Genomic DNA, 21,925 nt, shown 5'->3' with positions numbered 1-21,925 from the left:
ATTGCTGGACTTGTCTGGCGGGTAGGAAAGTTGAGTCCCTGTGGGATCAAACACCTTCCCTGGTCCCTGGCAGAGCTGTAGTTAGATGAGGACAAATTTGTGACCTTCATTGTCTCCCTTGATCCATTTTATGTCCTGCCTCTGGTGAGGGGGGGGAATTTTTTTTTTTTTCTGTCTAAGGGAAAGAGGAGGAGGAAATGGGGAAGGTTTCTTCTCTGTGGCCTTGTTGCCCTGGGAGTCCCTGTGCTGCTTTGTAAGGGAAAGTTGCAGGGCTGTGTCTGCCGTGGAGCCCAAGAAGGATGTTCTGGGGATTAGGAATGAAACAAACACCTTGAAAAGAAGGGTGATGGATATATGTACCTTCTCTTATGCTCTTGCTTATAGGATGTCACCTAGGTCTGCTGAGGCTTCCTAGAATGCTTGAATACCTGAACTAGAGGCTGTGAGGTAGGGGTGTGAGGTTCCTGCAGGCCGTGCTGGGGACCCCAGCTCATGTACTGGGACTTTGCTCCTGATTTTGCTGGTACCTGGAGGCAGAGACATGCTGGAGAGACTTGAGACATCGTGGCTGTTCCAGCCAGCACACCACTCCTCACTGCTTGCAGGGAGCGAACGGTTCCTGGACGTGGCACAGTCCTCATATGTTGCCTTTCCTGGTTGCAAATGAATTTCTTTCTGACATAAGGAGCTCTGATTTACCAAGATGTCATCTGCTCTTGCTGTTTATTGCCCACCTGAAATCCTCCTTGTCTCCTGCTGGCCTTGTTGTTGTCTTTCCAGGAGCAGCCAGTTGTGCTTCTGCTGCAGTGGGGCGAGGGATGGAGTCGGATGGGGTCAGTGGTTGGCAGCTGACAGCTGCTTTTTGTTTCCATCTGCTCCCCCTCTTCCCTTTTAATGAGATCAGGTGCCACAGTGCACTAGGAAGACTTTTCAATGTGAGAGGAAGTCACAAATGGGGTACTCGGGTCCTTGCTTTCATCCTTGGCAGAGAGAGGTTGCTCAGATCAAACCTGCACCCTCCTGAGCTGCTCCTATAACAGACCTGGTAATGGGAAACAAAAGCTCTGCCGTGAGGCTGACAGCTCAGGGTTGGGTGGGTCTGTCCTGCAACGCTGAGCCTTGAAACTCAGAGATGCTTGTGCTGATGGTCACTGAGATGCAAGCCTGGCTCTTTCTGGACCCACTGGGGTGCCTATCTTTTAATTTTTTATCCTAATTTTTGGGGGTTTTCTTGTTTTCTGTTTTTTCTTTAATTTAATGTAGCTACTGTCTTGTCTTCTAAAATCCCAGCTGTTTTACATGATATCAGTGCCCTGACAGATTCATTCTTTCAGGCCTTTGGTGCTCCCTACACAGACCAATCAGCTTTTTTGGTCAACCACTCTAATTTCACAAGTGGCTCCACTCCTGCTTTGTGTTTTGAAGGGGTTTCCCCTCTATGTTTGAGGCCATATGCTTATTACAAAGCTGGTTCTTCATGAGTGGGAAAGTTTCTCTCAAGGAGACTCTCCAGGAGATGTTTGGGGCTGATTTTGTTACTGGCTCTTTCATTCATGGTAGTTCTTGGGATGTGTGAAGGATGGGAAGAGGTTCAAAGGAAGAACCCGAGGAGCTGGTTTAACAGTTCAGCTTGGACAATCTCTATGTGGAAAATGAAAATCTGCCCCTCTGCTCCCATGGCCAAAATGTGATGTGCTGGGAGTCAGAACGGAGACCTTGATCACGTCAAAGCTGTAGAGTCTGACAGTACCTCCACGGCAGAGAGCAGAGGCTCTTTTAAGGGGTGCACTAGATGCCCTGTTTAAAAACCATAAAGCCCTGGCTCAGGTTCCAGCCCAGGACAGTCCCTGCAGGGCTGTTCTTTAACAAAACTCCCAGTCTTTTTGGCAAAAAACTTTTGGATACAAATGCAAATATTTGACTAATCCCGTAGTCCCTTCTTAAGCAAACCAGCAATTGCTTTGGGATTTTGCTTGAGTTCAGGCTCAGCAATTGTGGCTGTTGCATGGTTGTATTGGGCCTGTGAAGGCAACTGCCCAGAGCAGGTAAAGCCACATTCCGCTTTGCTTTTTTTCCTTGATGCTTGTTTACATTGTAAGTTCCTCACCGAGCAGAGCTGGTGCCTGCAGGCTGCCTCAGCATCTCTTGGCACTGGCCTGGCAGTGGCAAGGAGACCAGCTTGACCCTTCAGTGCTTCACAAAGGATGAATAAAGCAAGCTACTCCTTTCCCAGCACAGCTTCTGAACACGCTGTGGTGCTTTGTAGCTTCTGTGACTGTGCCTGGGGCTCCTCTGGGCTGAGGCTGAAATGCATGTCACGGGCTGGGTTTGTCCCTTCCCTGTGTCCCACTTACAGCTGTTGTTTTTTCTCATCTTCCTCTCCTTTGCTTCAAATCACAGAACCAGATGTTGGTGTTTGAAAGTGCCCTGCGGGAGAGGTACTGGACCTGCTGGGGCTTTGGATGACCGACTTGCTGTGAAGCCAGGAGCCAAGGAGACCAGTTCTGTTGCAAATGGAGCTGCCAAGTGATGCCAGAAGCTGCAAATGCCAACCAAGCTGTTGTGGACCAGGTAAAGCACATGAGTTGTTTGTTTTTTTTCTTGGCCTGGAGAAGTTGGAGGGAAGGGCTGCTTGTGGCATTTAGCATGGTCCTTGGAGCTGACCATGGGAGGATCTTGCTGGGCTATGGGTGCTCAGGTATTGCCATAGTTTTAAATGCGTGTGATGCCAAGTAGTAGAGAGCTGCCATGTGCTTAGGCTCCGCAGGAGGTTCTGTATCCTCCTTGGGTGGAGGAGAGGAGGGCCTGGTGCTCCTCAGCCTGTGGTGCCCCATGGCACTGGGTGGGATGGAGAATGCCCTGGCAGGACCCTGCCAGTTGCAGAGAAGAGCTGGGTGTGGAGGAGGAGAGACTGATGCCTGCTCTGCCTCTGTGACTGTGAAAGGCCACTAAGCCCTTCTCCTACAGTGTGCTGGTACTGCAGCCTGTTTCTGCCCTCACTATCATGGGGACTTAGGTGGTTTTTAGCTGCCAGAGGAAACACAAGGCCAAGACAGTTGGGATTAAGGTAGTGTCAGCCCAGGAACAACTATGGAACCATCCTGTAACTGTGTAGGTGATCAGTGCCCTTGACATCTGTTCACTTGCTTGTTTAGCCTGAGATGCCTAAAGACATCAGTACCTTGCTGAGTCAGGCCTGAACCTCCATCCAAAATCTACCCATCTTCCTGTGGCATTGTCTGCTGGCAGTCACAGCCTCAGTTACTGTCTTGCTAGCCTCCATGTCAGAGATTCCCCTTGAACTCTGAATAACTTCTTGAGGCTTGTAAACTTTCTTCTGCATTTACACAAAGACAGCTGGCTGGATTAAATGGTTTCATAGTATTATGGAAAAAGAAAACCTAGGAGGCATTACACTTGTCGAGGCCAAGGACTTTGCTTTGTTTCAAAAAGCAGTGGGGGAAAAAATAATTTGCTCTTTTTGGATTTCATGGCTGCACCACTAATGTCAGGGTCTCCAAAATGTAGGCATTTGAGATATTGCCTTCATTTAGAAAAGGAGTAGAGGAGCACCTTAGGGTTTGAAAGTGACATGTAGAATAAAGAGAAAAGTGAGGAAAAAAATTGATTCCAAACATGGGAATAAAAAGGGAGAAAGCAAACCCAGGACTGTGCATTGAGGGGGGTGTGTGTGCTACCAAAAAAATCAATGTTCTCCCCTGCAATGTGGGATTGCATTGCTCAGAGGAAGGCAGGGGAAACATGTCTAGAAGGAGCCAACTTTATTTTCCTTCCTTCTCAGAAGAAAACAAGTACCAATCCTGCTTGGATTAAAGAGGATTATGGGCTGCCTATTTGGGACTTCATGAGGTTGCCGTTGGGTAAGTGATCTCACTGCAGTTATTTGGTAGGAAATGTTTTGATAGCGTCTAAACCAGTTTGAGTGTTGCAGTCAGTCCTTTCTTTGAGTGCTGGAGCTCTTCCTTCATGGGTTAAAATGGGGGTAGGGAATACTCCCATCTGATGGTGTAAACTGTGCCAGCACTTCCCTGCGCTCCCGGGGCCTCACTGCAGCCCTTGTCTTTGCCTTTGCTGCAGCTCCGTGTCCTCTGCAAGGCACCACATGTGCCCAGTTACTCTGTGGGTTCGATCTGATGAGTGCAGCACTGATGCCAGGAAAGATGTTTCTGATGTGCCTGTGTCAAACCCCCAGGGGCTCTGGTCCTGGTGTTCAGAAGCTGGGCAGTGCCCGTGTTGTTGGGTTTCGTCTCGGAGCCTGCAGCAGGGCTGTCGGGGGACGCAGGCTGATGGTGCTCTGTGCCCTTCAGGCACTGCAGCAAGAGAGAGGTTAATAATGCCACATGCCTGCCTGTTGCTCTTGGCTGTATGCTCATTTGTTTCTGCAGGAGGATGAGAGCTGTGTAAACAGTGTTTCCCAGGGGATGGGGGAAGGATTTTCAGCCCTGTAGAGCAGCTCCCTGCATGAACCAGCAGTTCCCTGTGCCTCTGAAGAGAGCAGGGCCAGCAGCCTGGTTTGGTCAGACCCTGCTTGGATGGAGGAGGGTGGCTTGTCTGAAGTGCTGAGGGGGCTGGCTTGCTTCTGTGCTGGGCTGTGTGCCAGTGTGATCCCCTTTCCACTCCTGGGGACTAGCTGCAGTCTGTGCTGCTTGACATGTGTCCTCTTGGAGTTAGAAACGCAGGCGGCCCACTGAGAGCCAAGTGTGAATTGGGAATGATGGCTCCAAGCTGAACCTAATGGTGACAGTTGGATATTGTGAAGGAAAACAGAGGGGAGCTCATGAGGCAGAGAGAATGTTGGTAAGGGAAGAGGGGCTTGTTGGTCCCTGAGGGAGCAGAGATGGGTATGTACAACCCCAGGAATGGAGAGGGAGCAGCGATATAAACCCCGTGCCTCCTCTGAGTCCATGGTCCTGAGCATCTGTGGTGGTGTGAAATTCAGCTTCTGGGCTCTCTTTTTGAAAACGTGGGTCTCCCCTGGGGGAGATGGCTGATGCTTCATTTTGTGGCTGGCTTGCAAGCTGCCTTTGAACTGATAAACCCCGTCCTCAGGAAGAAGCCTGGAAGAGATTTGGTCCTCCCTCCACTTCCCTGTCTCAGCTGCACCTGTGTACCTGGGCAGAGAGCTCTGTGAGAGGAGGGGTCTGTCTTAGGACTTTTCCATCTCCAAGCATGGTGAGGCCCAGGACTGGGTCCGAGAGCAGTGGCTGCAGTCTTCTCTGTCCTTCAGGTCACTCTGAACCGTGTGTGCAGCTTCTAAAGTAGCTTTGGATCCAAGTCACCCATACTGATTTTAATTTCAGGTCCATGGCTGTTCCAAACTGGCAGCTTGGCAGGACTGCCTGGTGTCTGTAGCCATCAAGAGCCATGGTTATGGTAAAGAAGCTACAGGACAAACTGCTGTGGCCTCCCTCTGCTCAGCTGCCAGCAGTCTGGCTGGTAGCATCCACCTGCAGTGACACCTCCCCACGGGGTTGTCTGGGGATGCAGTATATTCCTATCCCTCAAAGTCCCTTTTAGCTTCCCTGCCATCAGAAATTAAGCAGCTTTGGCAGAACGTGTGTGTTTGCAAAACACCGGAGCCCCCCAAGGGCTTTGCGTGCAAAAGCCGAGAGAATCCAGTAAAGCTGCTTTTTGCAGGGAGCACCGGTGCCCTTCTGCTTGATCCTCAGGGTCTCTGCAGCTCCGTGTTCACAGGGCTGCGTCTGCTCTTCCCTGCTGCCAAGGAGGGTTTTGCCTGGGTGTTTCAGGCCCTGGCCAAGGGGCTTTGCCTCCCTCCAGGCTGGGAGCAGGTTTTGCAGGGGTTACCCAGGCTCTGCCTCGAGCGACGGGCGCTGCAGGGAGGCTGAGGAGCCTGTCTGAGGCAGGGACAGAGCTGGGGCCCCGCGGGTGCTGGGCTGCTCCAGCCTGGGTGGCTGAAGTTAGCACCTGCAGACTGTCCTGGGGTGCTCTCAGCAAGCGGTGACCTCTTCAGTGCTGTCATTCGGAATTTCCGCAGGGATGAACCGTGTTGCTATGTGTGCTGATGTAGTTGCCCTCCTGCTGCATACCAGGGGTGACTTTTTTGTTGCATGCACTTGTATTTTGTTGCTCAGTCCTTGGAAGAGACTGTACACTGACAACCAGGCATTCCCCTGTGGCACAGGGTGAGCCCTGCCCGAAGGCTGCTGTGACCCGGGGACACAATGCACAGCCGCCCAGGTAAGCTGCATTAATGACTACGGGTCTTCTCAGGCCTGGTTATTTAGGCAGAAGCCTTTTTGTTTGAGAGGAAGTGTGGGGAAGATGAATAGATGACATGTTCTTTTCAGGTAATTATTTCCCACTTTGCAGTCCCATGGCATTTGCCCAAGGCTCCGGGTTGGAGGTGTCCTGGACAGTTCTCAATGAAATAGCGGTGATGCTGACTGTGAAGCAAGGATTAGTCTCCAGATACCTGCTTTGGAAGGGCTCTTGTTTGCCATCTCATGCAACTTCAGTTTTCTACTGTGCTCTGCCCAGCCAGCCAAGCCATCCTATTTTTCTAGTTGCAGAAGCACCTCTGGCCTTGGCACGAAGGTGAAGGATTTGAGCAAAGCTCAGCAAGGCCTGACCTCCCCTATCGTGGTGCAGTGGGGGATGGACTGTGTGCTGTCTCAGGGAAAGTCCAGGGTCTTGCCTGAATGTGCCAGTGGAGCCAAGTTAAAGAAATGCACTGGGCGTTGCACTGGAGTAGCTGAAGCACAAACATGTGCTTCCCTCCATCCTCTTTGCTGTGGTGGCAGTAACATCTTCTGTTGTGTAGGCATACCTGCCAGTGCTGCCCTGACTATACCTCTGGGCAGCTGGGCATGAGGTGGGCTGCTCAAACTCTGCCTGGAGACTTGGCAGAGCATGGTTGGTCCCAGATAGAATAGCTTCCAAAACAGTTATTTTATTGTATCTTGTATCCTGTGTGGAGCACAGATGCAGCCCTGCAAACAGCAGTGGATTCAGGGCGATTCCTCCTTCCCACCCACAGCTGTCCCCTTTGCTGGCTGGAGCTCCCTTCGCTGGAGGTGACCCAGTGCTGAGGCTCTGTCAAGGAGACATCTCTGTATCCTTCTGTGGAGGGGTCTGTGAGGCCAGAACAGAGAGAAAACAAGTGCTAATGGAAAAGAAATAACAAAAACTTGGACCCATTCCTCTCCACCTCAGTCTTGGCACAACACTGCTTTTCTGCTTTCCTCTGACTCACCCAGCAGTGCCATCTCCACCTGCGTGTTGGTTGTGAGCACTGTGCAAGGGTGGAGTTAGGGGATTGCTGATAACTCCTCCCCGCTCTCTTCAAAGGTCTCTGGCTCCGTCCAGCAAAACTAGAGGGAACAAATATCCAAAGAGCAGAAATACCCAAACATGTCACATCATGTCCTGAAGGAGAAGCTAATGGGACAGAGCCACTTGCTTAGAGCATGTGTATTCCGCTCTATATCATTAATTTACTGATGTTAAATATTTCAGCAGGTAACTTATGGGACTTCCAGGACTATCCTAGTGGCTGTGATCACAAATTATTCATCAGTGGCACTTGAACAAGAAAAGCCTTTCTGCACAAAGGCATTTCTGTAGCTCTTGCTGGTGGTTTGCATTTCAGCTGACTCCCTCTGCCTTCCTGAAGGAGATGTCTCTTACCACCAAGCAGAGCCTGGCCAGCACCCGGGAGATGAGGCGGCCCCGGATTATTCAGCTTCTAGACATGAGTGAAACCTCCCATCACAAGGTAGCCTTTTCCTGCCCTTTTCCTTGCTGCTTGATGTGACATTTGAAGAGGGTGTGTGTTTGTGACAGACGTGCCTCCGGCTCATCTAAATACCTCGGTGACTGAGTCCTGTTGTCTTTTCAAACTGCTGGTGGTGGTGGAGTTCCTTCTGCTGGGGAAAGGTAGAACGTTTTTCCCCGGTGAGAGGTTGGAAGTCCTGAGCTGTGCTAAGTCAATATAAATAACCTCTGCTGAAGTTGGTGGGTTTTGCTGGAGTGCAGCTACCACTGCTGAAGCACGATACTGGGGGAAGGCTGGGACAGGCTGCAAGGGGCCAAGCTTGCCATTTTCCATCCTCCTGGTGAAAGAGCCACCTCGTGCTTTGGTGTAGCCACTGTCAAATGCTTGGGGTCATAGGACTCCCTCAATGGTGGCAGCATTGGCCTTTGAAGGCTGAGGACCTATAGTAATTACTCAAGATTTAACAAAACCAAGTGCATTAATGTTTTGGGTTGGAACCCTTACAGGGTGTTAGATTTTGCAGGCTGCCCCATATACAGGGGAATCACCCTGGGCAGAGGGCAGTGGATGTGCTTTATCTGGATCAATGTTAGATGTATGTTTAAAGCTGCTTTTCTTACAGGACTGCTCACTATAGCACACAGTCCAAACGGGTAGATTGCTGAGGTAGGCTGTTGAGCAGAAAATTGCCAGCAAGAGACCTGTAACCAATTGGTTAAGGATTACCCTAGACAGCACGGGAGGTTGGGAACGCATCAGATGAGCGCACACATAACTAGCAGTGTGCTGCAGGCACGAGCTTCTGTGTGAGTGTGGCTTCTGTGGAGAAGCAGGAGACCTGCCTGTGCCTTTTCAGTGGGAACAGTGCAGCTGGGAGAGGGGAGACAAAGCAGGGAGAAATTTTCTCAAAATATTGCCTCTGCTCTGTGAACATTTGCTGTTTGTGTATATTTTCAGACACGCTTCTGCAGTGGTATTAAATGAAATGGCAATAATGGAATATAATAAAGCATCTATTTAAAGCCTGTGGAAAAAGGAGATACCAAGTTCAGTCTTACTCAAGTTGCCCAGTAATGCTGAGAAAAGAGCTAAACCTTATCACTATCCAGCATTCACCTCCTTTGTCTTTTTCCCAACTACTGTGTTACTTTCCTTTTAGCCTTACCTCCTCTGGTAGTGTTGTCTTCTAACTGTTTTCTAGGCTCAAAAAAGATACTTAGGGATGTGTGGGACTCAGTCTCTCTGTCTCAGAGTAAAGATCATCCCAAAATTGTTTCCCATGGAGACTCATGTAAATTCTTGTGTTTCACTTGCTCCATGAGTGCTCGTGGCTCTTCCAGGAAGTGCTCTGGAGCTGTGTGACCACCTTAGCACAGGGCTCTGCTGGCAGTAAGCGCTGCCTTGCATTCCGGAGAAGGAAACCTGGAGGAACACCTACCAAAAGAGCTTCTTAGCTCGAGCCTGCTCAGTGTGGTCCAGAAACTTTTGATCAGCTCAGAGCACAGGTGGGGGGGCTGTTTCCCTAGTGTGAGCTGCGCGGATGTACTCACCAAGAGACTGTACTCCACTGGAGATCGGTGTAGGATTCTCATTCATGAATCTTTCTCCCAGCAGCTGACCCTCTTCTCACCGCTCTGTCTTGCCTCTCCAGCCCTCAGCAGTTGACCTGGAACAGAGCTTGTTTCAGTCTTTTCCTTCAGAGGTGGTATTTCAGAACTACGTCCCCTTCGAGGTCTACGAAGTGCCACTGACTCTGAGGAACACTGACAAGGTAAGTGGTGGGATGTGGAGGTTTAACACTGTGCTGGAAGAGGAGAGCAGTGTAATTCACGTGGCTACAGCATAGCAAGTTATCTGCTGCAGCACAGCACATCCAGAATAAAATGTCTCACCACCTTTATTTTGCAAGATGGTGGAAATCTTCCCATGCTGGGGATTCTCCCCCTGATTTTGGCCACGCATTGGTGGTATCTAACGTAAAGGAGCTTTTCTAGTCAGCGTCCTTCCCCTTGAAAGCCCTGGATTGATGGGAATGTTGAGGGTTGTACAGTTCTTACCTTCTCTCCTGCTTTACCTTGAGTCTGCACCATGTGCTGGTGGCTCCCTGGTTAATCTCGGTTTCTGGCAGGGCACCTCTGCCTCTCCCAGCCTGTTTAGCTGCCTCTGTGCAGCTCACTGTCAAAGCCCAGGGGTTGAGCCTTCTCCACTTTATGCTGGAGGAAATTATGGTTAGTGGCATTAGCACTCCAGGAAAGGTGTTTTGAAGCAGCAGGGGAAATGGACTGATTTAGCAGAAGCAGTGGGAGGCCTTTAGGTGCCACTTTAGGCTCCTGCTAAGCTTAATGCAGTTCTGCTCAGGTTTTTCTAAGACAACATGGCTCTCTGCTTTCCCTTCGGAGAACCACAGCACATCCAGAGTAATGTGCTCTTGAAGGTCTCCACCTTGACTTGAAAGAATTGAGATCATATTGAGATTTCCCAGGAAAGTTGAGAAGGGAAAAGTTGAAAAATGTCAGCAATGTTGTTGCACTGTAAAGAGGAAAATTGAGACCTTTTGAATTTCAGCAGGGGAAACGTTTACTTGAACGAGGCATGTGCCAAGAGCAAGCTGGTGGGAAAAGACAGGAGGGAGGAAAGGAGCTGAGAAGGTGCTCTGGGAGAGAACATTGTACACGCAAGGGTTTCTCTTGGCACGTAAGAGTAAGTGTGCTGGAAGCAGAGAAAGTTCAGAAGAAGAAAGGTGTAATTAAAGATACAGTTCTGTAATGAAGAGTAAGATGTGTACGTGAGAGGGGGGCAGGATGGGCAGAGGGAAGTGTACATGAGAGCACGTGAATTAACCCCCCCTCCAAATCTACCTGTTGGAAAACAAACAAGTGGACAAAAAAAGCTGTCAGGGCACGTTGCAGGTGGGGGAACAGCAAGAGAAGTCAGAGTATATTCTGAGATAATGGGTTTTGACAGGGACATGGTTGAAAATGGAAGACCCTTTGGCAAAGAAAGTTGCAGGGTGGTCCCTCAGTTATTCCTGGAGAATACTGAGCCGTGCCTGGCCTGGCCTTTAGCTTGGGAATATTGAGGCAGCATGGGTGCCCCTGTCCAAGGGATACCATTCATGGGGTCCACGCTGATTCTGGGCACTCTTTGCTGTAGGTATCCTCTTTCCTGATTAAAATGTGCCTCAGTTTCTCTTTTTTCCTACAGCTCTGCTTTGTTCCCATTAAGTCTTTTGGCTTCAGCTGTTCCATTATCCAGGCAGCACTTCAAAATATTTGTCATTGCCAAGTACCAGCCAACAGGCAAACAGTTAATTTGCTCTATTCATGCTTCCTCAAGTGGAAAAGAACATCTGCATCAACATTTCTGCCATTCCCACTGAAAAATAATAAACTTGTACAGCTGCACCTTGGGATTTGTATGCCCTGTAAAGGGGAGGCAATGTGTGAGCTGTTGATTTTTTCCAAAATGAATTAGTTTTGAAGCTAGTAAGACCTCAACCATTGGACAGCTCTTGGTGTAAAAGTAAGCTGAGCTCTAAGGAAAATCCTTGGCATGTTTAAATACACAAAGACAGAGGTGATAATCCCAAGAGAGGTGGTTATATTCTAATCCTGTTGGCTTTTGGTGATCTCCAGCAACATTGTACTCTGTCTCAAAGTTTTGTGACCAGTTTCACAGATTACTCTGGATCATACTGACCTATATTGCATGGTAACCTGAGGTTGTCTGCTCCATAAAAATCCAGCTAACAGCGAAGTATATTCCAAACAGAGGCTCTGTAATCATTCAAATACAGAAGTGCTTTGCTGTATAGTTACTGCTCTTACCTGTGTGTTGTAAAATCGCTTTTCTGTCTTCAAGCTGCTCCTCACCACCCTCAGCGATGTTCTGGGTGGCTTTTGCTGAAGGTCTTAGCCACGCGTGCTCATCTCCCAAGGGACTTGGTGACCAAAATGTTTGTCTGCAGTGTGAAATTGGCTCCTGGAACTCACTGTCCCAGGGCACTGCTGGGAGCAAAGGGCTTTTGGAGACTTCAGGACTGCCTTGGCCATGGGTTATCCGGCTCGAGTGGGTGGTGAAGAATGAACCTTGATTTTTGCCAAGCCTCACGTGGGTTTGTTGTTTATCAGCGAAGCTGTCTGTCAGTCAAAATTGCCCATTTTAGGCTTTCTGAGATGAGATTTGGTGCTGGGGGGTTGATAGCAGTGTGCTAGAAAACACCTATTTGCTGTCTCTGTGCTTGTGGTATCCCAGAAGGCAGAAACTTGCAGCAGGGTGCCTGCCTGGACTCCTGGGTGTGGGGAAGAATACCCAGAAATGTGCCTTGCCTGCACTGGCAGCTGCCTGGCTGCAGGCACCAGGCAGCAAGAGCCTCCAGAGAGCTGAGAGTGGCTTTTAATAATGAAACCACACTGTGAGTCAGTGCTGGTCATGTATCTCGAGGCAGAAAATGCCTTTGAAGCCCATAATTGATAGGCACAGCCTGGGGGGTCGTCTGGCTTTCCATCATTTTGGCAAGTTGTCTGCTCTCATCTTCTGTATCAGCCTTTCCTTGTAGTGTATTGGGCTTCTCCCTTGCTTCTTTCAGCCCCCTTTAAATTCCCTTAGCTGTCTCCTTGTTTCTTGTCTCTTTTGTCTTCCTATGTTCCTCTTTTTGCTCTTCAGGTTTGCTTTTATTCCCAATAAGGGCACAATGTCTGTGGTCTCCTTCTCTTGCTGGTCTGCCTGCATGACTGTAGCACTGCAGCTTGACTGCTCCACTCAAACCCAGTATGTTAGAAGTGAATTTCTTCCTTCCCCTGGTAGAACACCTATCGTTTTGCCTTCAGATCTCCCTCCAGAGACATGACTGCATGGGTGTGTGCAGGCAGAAGCCAGCAGGTTCTTTGGGCTGGTTGAGTATGTAGATGAGTTGATTCAGGTATTATCTCTCCATACTGCTGGTGTCTCACCTGCTCGGTGATTCCTTCACAGCAGGGCATTGCCCTACTGCCTCTGGCCTAGAGCTGTTTTGCCCTGGCAGGATGGATTCAAGTCCATCCTTGTGTATTAGGTGCATGTACCTCAAAAGCTAGAAGTGCTTTGGAAAGGTGGTTAAGGAAGGATGTCTCCAGGGCCTGGCCAGGTATTTTCTCCTCATGTTTCCATATGAGTGGCAAAATCATAGTTTCCTGTCTTTCTGCAGGTTCCTCGACTGGTGAATCACAGAATCATTCAGGTTGGAAAAGACCCTTGGGGTCATCGAGTCCAACCCTCAGCCCTACTCTACAAAGTTCTCCCCTACACCATATGCCCCAACAGCTCATCCAAACGACCCTTAAACACACCCAGGGATGGTGACTCCACCCCCTCCCTGGCAGCCTATTCCACTGTCTGACCACTCTTTCTGGGAAACATTTTTTCCTAATGTCCAGAAGGTTGTCTTGGAGACACCTTACTTCAAGCTGATCAGCCCCAGTGATGTGTGCTGTAAGGTAGCACCTGGCATGTGTTCAACTTTCCACGTCCTGTTCACCCCTGAGGAGAACATGGTGAGACTGGAGGTTCAGAGAGGTTGGTGCCTTCAGTGGAAGCAGAACCTGCAGGGCTGGATTCAGAATAGGGCATCTGGTGTGGGTTTTGAGGAACTGTCCTGGTTCTGGCGGGGTTGCTCTGGATCTAGAACTGGGGGGAAACTCTTTCCCCATGGTGAAGATTGTACTCTCATAGGCTGGAGGCTCTTACATGTTTCAGATTGGTTTTGTGCTTCAGTGATGGAACATTTAATGTCATGTCTGTTGGTTTCAGAGATAAGAGAGTCTGCCATCTGTGGTGGGGCGGCCTCCCGGGGTGTTGATTTCTGGTATCTGTCCATTGCTGTGTGATTGTGGGTTTGCTCCACTAATTATAGATACAAAGGTGTTTAAAAGTGACCTGTTATTTGGAGGACCTGAAGTGAGCCTGATCAGAGTGAGGACCACCACCTTTGAAAATTGGAGTCACCTTAATGCCTAGCGTGTTGGACACGGTAGTGAGACAGTGGAACATTATGTCTGAAGTCATCACTTTTGTTGCCCACTGGTTATAGCCCACAGCCTGCTGTGGGGTCTGCTCCAGGCTGTGGCCAGGCAGTCTGCAGCTGGTCCCCTCTTGGCACTGCAGGGTGCTGTTAGCTGCTGCAGCAGGGACTGACGGGCTGTGCTTTCCTTCCCTGCGCTTTCTTGAGCGTTCACGAGGGGAGATGCACATGGAACAGTAGGAAAATGGCAGGGTGGGGTGTTGATAAGATGTTTAGCCATCTCTCTACCCAATGGTAGGGGTTTAATTATTATGGAAAATACTAGAGGAACAAATATATCCAGAGAGCTTTTCTGTTTCCCATCTGGCAGCCACTTCTCTGCCTCACCCTGGGCTGGAGCAAAGATGATGCTTTTCCGTACCCTCTGTTTTCAAGCCTTGCAGCTGTGCTGTCCCTGAGGACACTTGTCTGTCTGCGATCCAGCTGCGAGGCTGGGGCAGAGGGAGTGCTGTACACGTGGCAGGGAGCCAGCCTGGCACAGGCACACTGAGCTCTAGATGTCCCTAACTTGGCAGGAGGTTGGTGGGCTGCAGGTGACTTTGAGACATTTGCTTGAAAGAGCATGTACAGGAATAAACAGACGGGTACAATCTGCAGGCAGACACATTACCCAGAGCCTGTGGTGTGGCTGTGTCTGCATGCATGTTGCTGTGGTTGCTCTGTCAGCTGGCACCTCTTCCATGCCAAACATGCCATGCTTTTGCTTAGAAGTTTGCACATCAGTGCTGTGGCCCTGGCAAGTCTGATTCTCAGTGCTGTGATGTGAAGGGTCAATGCTGTTATCTGGGGGCTCGTTAGTACAGTAGGATTTAATACCTGGCATAGAAGGGAGGAAGCATTGCAGGGAAACATGGACAGGCAGGCTGACTCTTTCTGCCAGCATCCTGCTACCTCTTAGCACTGTTCTTCGCATGACTTTGTTGGAGAGGTGAGGCTAGGGGATAGCTTTGAGCCAGCAGATCTTTCTGCACCCAGCCAGAGATGCAAGATCTCTTTGGGCATACCTGCTTTTTCATCTTTCACTTGCTGCTTAGATTTAGTTTAACACTTTGTCCTATCCTCAAACAGCATGGATATAGAAAACTGAAGAGGAAATGCCCTGTGGTCCCTAGTTCCCCATGCTTGTGAAATAATCTGTTCCCTTGGAGGGCCTGAGAAATTATTTAACATCATTAATATTTAGGGTTAAAATTATGTTGGCCTAGGGCAGTTCTCCAAACTACCCGAGTGACACAAGAGCTTAATCTCATTGAGGTAGGCTTTGCAAAGTACACTGGTGCCTTCAAAATGTGATTTATTCATATTAATTAGTGTTCATTTTGGGGGTGGGAGAGGTAAATTGGTGCCCGTGAAGGGCAAAGTGCTGCTCTTTAAGTTTAGAGAGGCAGCAGAGCAACACGTGAACATCACCACAGATACAAGTAGGACAAGAGAACCCTCAAGAACACCGATGTCCAATACTTTGTCCCTTGTCTTGCCCTTGAACTGGTGAGTGTATGGAGCAGGGAGCTCTGCCAGCGAGAGGTCCTCTGCACAGCTCCAGTGACACTCCGGTGGTTTCTGCTGCACTGGGGGTTGTGCAGGGCATGGGCAGAGGGGTGCATGCTGCTCAGCGAGGAGCACGTGGGGATTTATACAGCAGAGTCAGAATTTTGTACGAATCGAACGTTTTGTCTCGTACTTGATGGAGTGTGAGTCAGCGAAGTACCAGAGTGCTGTAGCTCAGCTAGAAATGCATCAATAGCGCAGTCAGGAGGTGCACGGCACCTTGAAAACCCCTTAGCAAAGAGGCTTTGAGAAATGGTTCTGTAGAGCCACCTGCGTTGGGCTTGCAGTGGCTTGCACGCAGAATACCTGTGTGTTAGTTGTGGAAGGCTGACGAGTGCTGCCTTTGAACAGCCTCTGCCCCTCTGCTGCTCCATCATCTGCAGGGATGGTGGATCACCCAGTGAGCTGGGACGCAGGTACAAACCCCTCTGCCAGGGCTGGGCAGTCCTCCTGCTGTGGAGTTGGTTTATATAATTCTCTGTTCTTCCCTGGGGTAAGTCTGACTTCAGCAAAGTCACTCCTGATTCGAGGGAGTAAAATTGCTGCTAAGCCCTAAATAAAAGGACCATGTGAGTTGTTAGTGGCTGAAATGCCACGTGCCATGTAGCCCTTGCTTGAAAAATGAGCAGTTTCCTATTGTCTTGCAGTCATTTGGGAATGTGCCACATGATCGGACTGTCAGAAAGTAGATAAATAGCTGACATGTCTCTTTGTTTACTGGCACTTGCGTTGGAAATACGAAATGCTAATTTTTCTGTTGGGCAACATTTCCAATTAGTTACTCTTGCTGCTTCTGATGTACACATTTCTGGTTTAGGGCTTCAGTTGTACAATGTGGGTGTTCTCGTGCCACCCTGTGTTCCAGGTGTCCTTGCATTATGGACTGACAGTCTCCACCGAATTGGAAACCATTGTGGAAGTGACTGGCAAATAAACAGACAGGAATACATTTGTGTGTCCTTTGGGCTTATTAATAGGTTACCTTAAAGGAAGAAGGAAGCAAGAAGCCTATGAAAACATAGCACAGCTTATTCTGTTTTGTCCTCTCGCTCTTTTTGCTGTAGCAATACAATATTTTCAAGCAATACAAGTTCAGTCTGTAACGTTTGCCAAATTCATTACTGATGCTCAGTGGAGACTGAATTAATGCTCATTGATTAATATGAAATATGACAGGCTGATGAGTTATTGCATTACCGAAATTAACTCCTTTAAAATTCAGTCGGGCGCTGTTAGATGTTTGGTAGCACACAGAAGCAATTCCAAGTACACTTTTAAGATGACTCTTGCGGGAAGGAAAGGGGCAGAAAATCAAGGCAAATGGCCCTGTGCAAAATGAACCTGGAGCAAAGTGACTGATTTCAAAGCCTCCTGTGAATTGGTGGCTGAGGGAGGCAGGAGAAGGGCCACCCCTTCTCATGGGAAGCTGTCTTCACCCTCCAGTCTCTCCTCTCTTTTCATGGCCCTTATTTCCCAGCCTCTATGATATCCTGGTTTCAGCAGGGAGCTTTCCCTGCTTGACTTGCTACGTTGCCTCGTGCTCCAAGGATCTCTTCTTTGCAGTTGTCTGCTGCGAGGAATTCAGTGAAGTATTTAGGATTGGTTATGTAGCAAAACCAACATCTGTGTTTGCTGGTGTACTGGGCACTTAAGGTTGGTGTCGCTGTGACAGTAATTAATGTTAGCCTGAGTTTGCAAAGAGCCTGAGATGCCATCTCTGAGCCACAAGCAGTTCTTTAATTTCATTGGGTGCAAATTCAAATGCCAGTGGGGATACTTTTGCAGGCCAGAGCTTGTAACTTCTTGCTTCTCAAAGGTGAATAAAAGAAGAAGAACCATTGTACAGTGACAGGTGTTTTCCTTGAAACTGGGAGAGGAGTTGTAGGAAGGATGAAGTTGTATTTTCATGAAAATCTGTAGCCTGAAACTGGTGGGTCTAAAAACAATCTTTAAAGCATAGAAGTGATGCAACCCCTCTCTCACCCAGGCATTTAGAAACCTGATTTGAAACACTCTAAGGGTTTGCAGTTGTGAAGTAAAACAAGGCTGTAAACTGGTTCCAGCTGTACCCGCAGACTGTAAGCAAGTGCCTAGCCGAGCTGGTAACGCAGGGCAGTGCTGCAGTGGAGAACTGCAGCCTCTATCTCCTCCCGAGGGAGGGTGATTCAGCTTGCAAAAGCTCACGGGACTGTGGGTTCACAGCAGCCTGAACAGCCAGCTTCTGTCTAGCACCCCTCTTCCCTTGGCTTTCCCCCCGTTTGGCCTGAGGCTGCGTTCAGCTTGGTGCAAGGTCCCATTCTGGTGGGTGACAGAGTGTGGCTGAAGGGTCAGGGCACTGCAGAGCTGTGAGTCCAGCCTTGTACAGGAGGCAGCGTCCCCGGAGAAGGGGCTCAGCACGCAACGTGCGTGTGCATGAATGGTGAGAGGCAACTTTCTCTCTCAAGGTCATGGTTGTCTCTGTGAGGCCAAATCCCTGTTGCTTTAGCCTTGCCTTCGTGTACCTGGAGAAGTCCCTTTCCCAGTGCAGGCAGTCCCAGTGCCCCTTCCCAGCAGCAGAGCTGGGAAGGTGGCAAGTGCTTGCTTTTGGGGGGATTACACCTGGGGGAGGCATTTATTCCTTGGGCTCTCATTTACATTGCTGTGGATCCACTTGCTCCTTAGCAATGACAGTGACTTGAAAATGGTTTCCTGGTATTTCCCTTAAATACCTCCAATTGTTGAAGTTTCTTTTTTCTTTATCCCTCTGCTGATCTGAACTCCTTGCATCCTCCTCTGTCTACCTGGCATCTGGAAGGGAGAGATAAGTAAATATGGCATGCCAAGACTTAGCAAGGCAGGCAGCTTTCAAGTGGCTTTACAGTCCCTTTGTTAGAGCAGTGTGGCCAAAGGAACAAAAAAAAAAAAGTAAATAGCATTCTTCATTTGCTAATGCAGTTTCTGAGGATCTAAACAGTCCAGGATGTGAAGTACCCAGATAGTAGGTGCTTTAAATTCACTTGGGCTGCCCATACCTTTTTATTTTAGATGGCTTAGGCTGCAGGATTGAGTACAAAATTGCTAATTCAGAAAGACTTGCTGAAGATGAAACGCCCTCCTGAAATGTGATACTCAATTCTGTAGGTCGTTTGCTGCAGTTCCCTTCCTGCTATTTTACCTTCCAAATATGAGACACAAAAGCCCTTCTGCAAGGTCCAGTGTGAATATTTGATATGTCTAGAGGAAAAGATCCTTCTTTGTTCTTTTTACATCTTGGCTGTGACCGCATCTGTTACAGCAACCTTAAACCCCAGCTGGTGGGTAGCGCTGGGTGTTAGTTGTTGGGTTAAAGCAGTAGCTCTGTGTCTGTGTCTCCTCTGGCTGCCTTAGGGCCCTTCCAGGCTTGGAGGGGGGCGGGTGTGGGAGAGCAGGAAAGCCCAAGCACAGAGGAATCTGAATCTGTTCTGGTTAAGAGAGTTTGTTGTGTGCAATTCCTAAATCAATTTGTCTGCTTGCTGCTTCAACAATGATAAAAATATCAAACAACTTAAAAGCACCCAGGAAAAAAGATCAGGACAGCAAGTGAGTGATAAGATGCAGAGCTTTTATCAATTCATCGATAAGAGAGCTGCTGGAGGTGATGGCTCCTGGCCCTGCTGCAACAGTTTTACCAGTGATTTCAGCAGGGGCAAGGGGATACTTGCAGCCCTGCGATGCCACACGTCCATCTGGAGATGGATCTGCTCCTCCCTACAGTAAAATGATTTTGATGATTTGATTTGCCTCCCTGCTGCTAAATGCCAGACAGCTGGGGGGGACTGTCTGGCTCTTTTGTGAACGAGCCAATGAGGGGGAATAGCACAGCTGAGTTTGCTCTGGCAGGGCTGTCCCAGTGTCTCCCATTTGCAGCTCCTGCTACCACCTGCCTCAGGTAGGCATGCTAATAAGGCATCAGCTCTGCAGCAGAGAGGAAGCAAAGCTTTTTCATACGTCCCCTGAGGCTAGGTGAGCTCTAAAGGGAAATTGAGATTAGACACAGGAAGAACTCTTAAATCTAGGGTAAAGCTGGAAAAGGCTGCTGAGGGCATGGGTGGCATTGTTAGTGCTTTTAAATACTTGTCAAACATCTTGCAAGAATAGTTTGGGTGTAGAGCTGAGCCAGTTCTGGGGTGGGGAGATGGATCAGATAGCTTTTTAAGGGTGTGTGTCCCCAGCCTTGTCCCTATAATGCTCTGGGAAGGGGTGGGAAATACACAGGTACCCTACGCTCACCTGACATTAAAATAATTACTGTGTCCAGCTTGTGAAGTATTTCACTGCAGACTGAGTGTTGATCGCTCATGTGGCAAAGTCCTTTTGAAACTGCACCTGAGCATCCCCTGGCCAGCGTCAGTGAGGTCACCAGGGTGCTGGGATTGGAGTCAGTGCTGTGGCACAACTGAGTTCTTGGTGGGCCCTTTGATCATCTGCAGTGGTGATCGAAGCGGGTTCTTGTTACTGCTGTAATCCCTTCCATGAAATTGCTCTATTTTGGTGCCTCTGAATCAAAGTATCAGATAATTTTGTCTGGTTCTGCCAGCTTGCTGTGAAAGCAGGTGAATCAATGGTGTTGTTTCTTCTTTGCAAGTTAACAGCCCTGTTCAAGTCATGCTACAGGAATGAAAGGCCATTAAGGTAAAAAGTACTATGACATTATTGGATGCTGCTGTTAGAGTCATAGAAAACAGCAGTTTTTCTTCTGCTGTGGGATGGTACTGAATGCACTGCGCTGAGATGTTTTCTTTCCCTGCAGGATTATTTCCACCAGCTCACCTGCATCACAGAAAGGGAAAAGTTTATTGTGCTAATCCGAGCTATAGGTGCCCGAGCTATCCTGGACTTCCCTGACCAGCTGAACTTCTCTGTCCAGTCAAGTACAGCTCCCAGAAAACTCTGCTGGTTTGCAACATCGGGAACCGGGAGGCTCGCTACCGCATCAGCACTGAGAGGTAAAGGAGCTTGTCTTCTTTGTGCAAAACACTGTTGCATGATAACAGGGTTGGTAAACGTTAACAACAAGGAACAGCATCTGAGTTGCTGTATTGCAGCCGTAGCTGAAAATGGGCAGGACACGTGGGTTTTGCTGTTGCTTATAGTGTTTTAAGCAAGATGCAACCTTTGATAAAACTCTGCGTGCTGCGGCGAGGTTTGGTACTGCAGGGGTGTCTCCACCACAGCGTCTTGCAAGACTGATTCTGTTAGATTGAAAGAGCAAACACAGGAAGGCAGCTTGGGCTGTGTAAGATGCTGCATGGCAGGCAGGCAACAGCTCTAGGAGCTCGGTTCCTGTAGACCCAACGTGGTGTTCGGAAATGGGCGAGCTGAGAGCTGGTGAGAGAGACATTTAAGAATTTATCAGCAGCTGTGTCTACATTAGCAAGTGCAATTAGAGATCGTAGATCAAAGCAATTGGTATTGAGGCCCTGAGAAGAACACTGTGTGGTCCAGGAACTTTGTTATCTGGTAGGTTTGGTCTGGTCCCTGGGACCAAATACTAAGTAGAATGAGCCCTTAAGTGGAGATGAGCCGACACTGGCTTCAAAACTGCACCACAGTCCCAAAGCAGCATGCTAATGAGGGCACAGGCAAAAGATGCAGCAAGTGTCTGGTGCATGGGTTGGGGGCCTTTTCTTCTAGAGTTTTATCTCTCCCAGATTTCCTGGAGAGTGCTCGAATATGTAAGTATCCAGCTTGCAACCTCCTGATCATGAATACCTTCTGAAATGGTTACATACCAGTGTTGGCCAAAGACACCCATTCTCTGGGAGGCTGCGAGCACGTGGTGGTCCCCTAATCAAATGCCTGACATGAGTTGTGTTGTGGACAGCCTGTACTGCTCCTTTTTGTCTCAGAAGACAGTCACTGGTTTTCCAGTTTGCTGAATGGGAGAGGGTAATGTCTTTTTGACACCACAGCTGCAAGGAAATTGGTTCATTTGGTGGGTAATTAGTTGTGAGTTGCTTGGTCCCAGAGGTCTGAGGTCAAGAATGCAGCAAAGACCTGCTGTCTGACTTGGTGCACCTGAGTTGCTTCAACTTCTTCCCCAGGAAAACAGGGCTCAAAAGACAACTTTTTACTTTCCTCCTGTGAAACATGAGGGTTCAAGAGGAGCTTCCACCAAAGCCTGGCAAAGCTATTTAAGCAGGCTGCTTCTTCTCACTGGGGAAACACTTAGGCAGGAACTTGCAAATCACTGCACGGTTTTTCTCTGGGATCTCCAGATCTAGATGTCACCACCAAAATAAATACTCAATGAAATCTAGCATCTTTCTGCAATGTAATTTCCAACTCTTCTATTGAGTGATACAGCACATGTGGAATCCTGCATGATATGGATTTGAAGAGTTTCTGAACTTCAGCAATTAAATATTTCAGTCCTGATTTGCAATAAAGAAATGGGAAGCACTGCAAACGTTTTATTTCAAACTACACCAAAGAATATTCTGAATAACTGGGTTGCATGTGTACAGAGATTGAAAGCTGATATGATTTCCATCGTCAGCTGAGGGCATCTGTCATCTCTTCCATTTCATTATGAACTTTTGAAA

The 21,925-nt window shown here is 48.7% G+C and overlaps 2 protein-coding genes across 3 annotated transcripts in view; both read left to right on the top strand.

Annotated features, from left to right (window-relative positions):
• Nucleotides 1-7,668, top strand: part of CMTR2 (cap methyltransferase 2) — a 37,673-nt gene extending 30,005 nt beyond the window's left edge. The window contains exons 3-5 of one of the 2 annotated variants that reach the window (XR_012625162.1): nucleotides 2,401-2,571; nucleotides 3,803-3,881; nucleotides 7,631-7,668. The gene's annotated coding sequence lies outside the window, so the exon portion shown is untranslated. Of the gene's footprint in view, nucleotides 1-2,400; nucleotides 2,572-3,802; nucleotides 3,882-7,500; nucleotides 7,604-7,630 lie in introns of those variants that run through there. The other variant, XR_012625163.1, reaches the window with a different exon arrangement.
• Nucleotides 7,449-21,925, top strand: part of LOC141929624 (hydrocephalus-inducing protein homolog) — a 107,089-nt gene continuing 92,612 nt past the window's right edge. The window contains 7 exon segments of the mRNA XM_074839357.1: nucleotides 7,449-7,500; nucleotides 7,542-7,756; nucleotides 9,408-9,527; nucleotides 12,942-12,953; nucleotides 13,171-13,287; nucleotides 20,131-20,236; nucleotides 20,239-20,326. Coding sequence (XP_074695458.1) covers nucleotides 7,449-7,500; nucleotides 7,542-7,756; nucleotides 9,408-9,527; nucleotides 12,942-12,953; nucleotides 13,171-13,287; nucleotides 20,131-20,236; nucleotides 20,239-20,326 — 710 coding nt within the window.

The sequence above is a fragment of the Strix aluco genome, chromosome 14, assembly GCF_031877795.1.
Source record: "Strix aluco isolate bStrAlu1 chromosome 14, bStrAlu1.hap1, whole genome shotgun sequence".
Lineage (NCBI taxonomy): Eukaryota > Metazoa > Chordata > Aves > Strigiformes > Strigidae > Strix > Strix aluco.
Note: the sequence above shows the minus strand (reverse complement) of the source record. Positions and strands in the feature narration are given on the sequence as shown.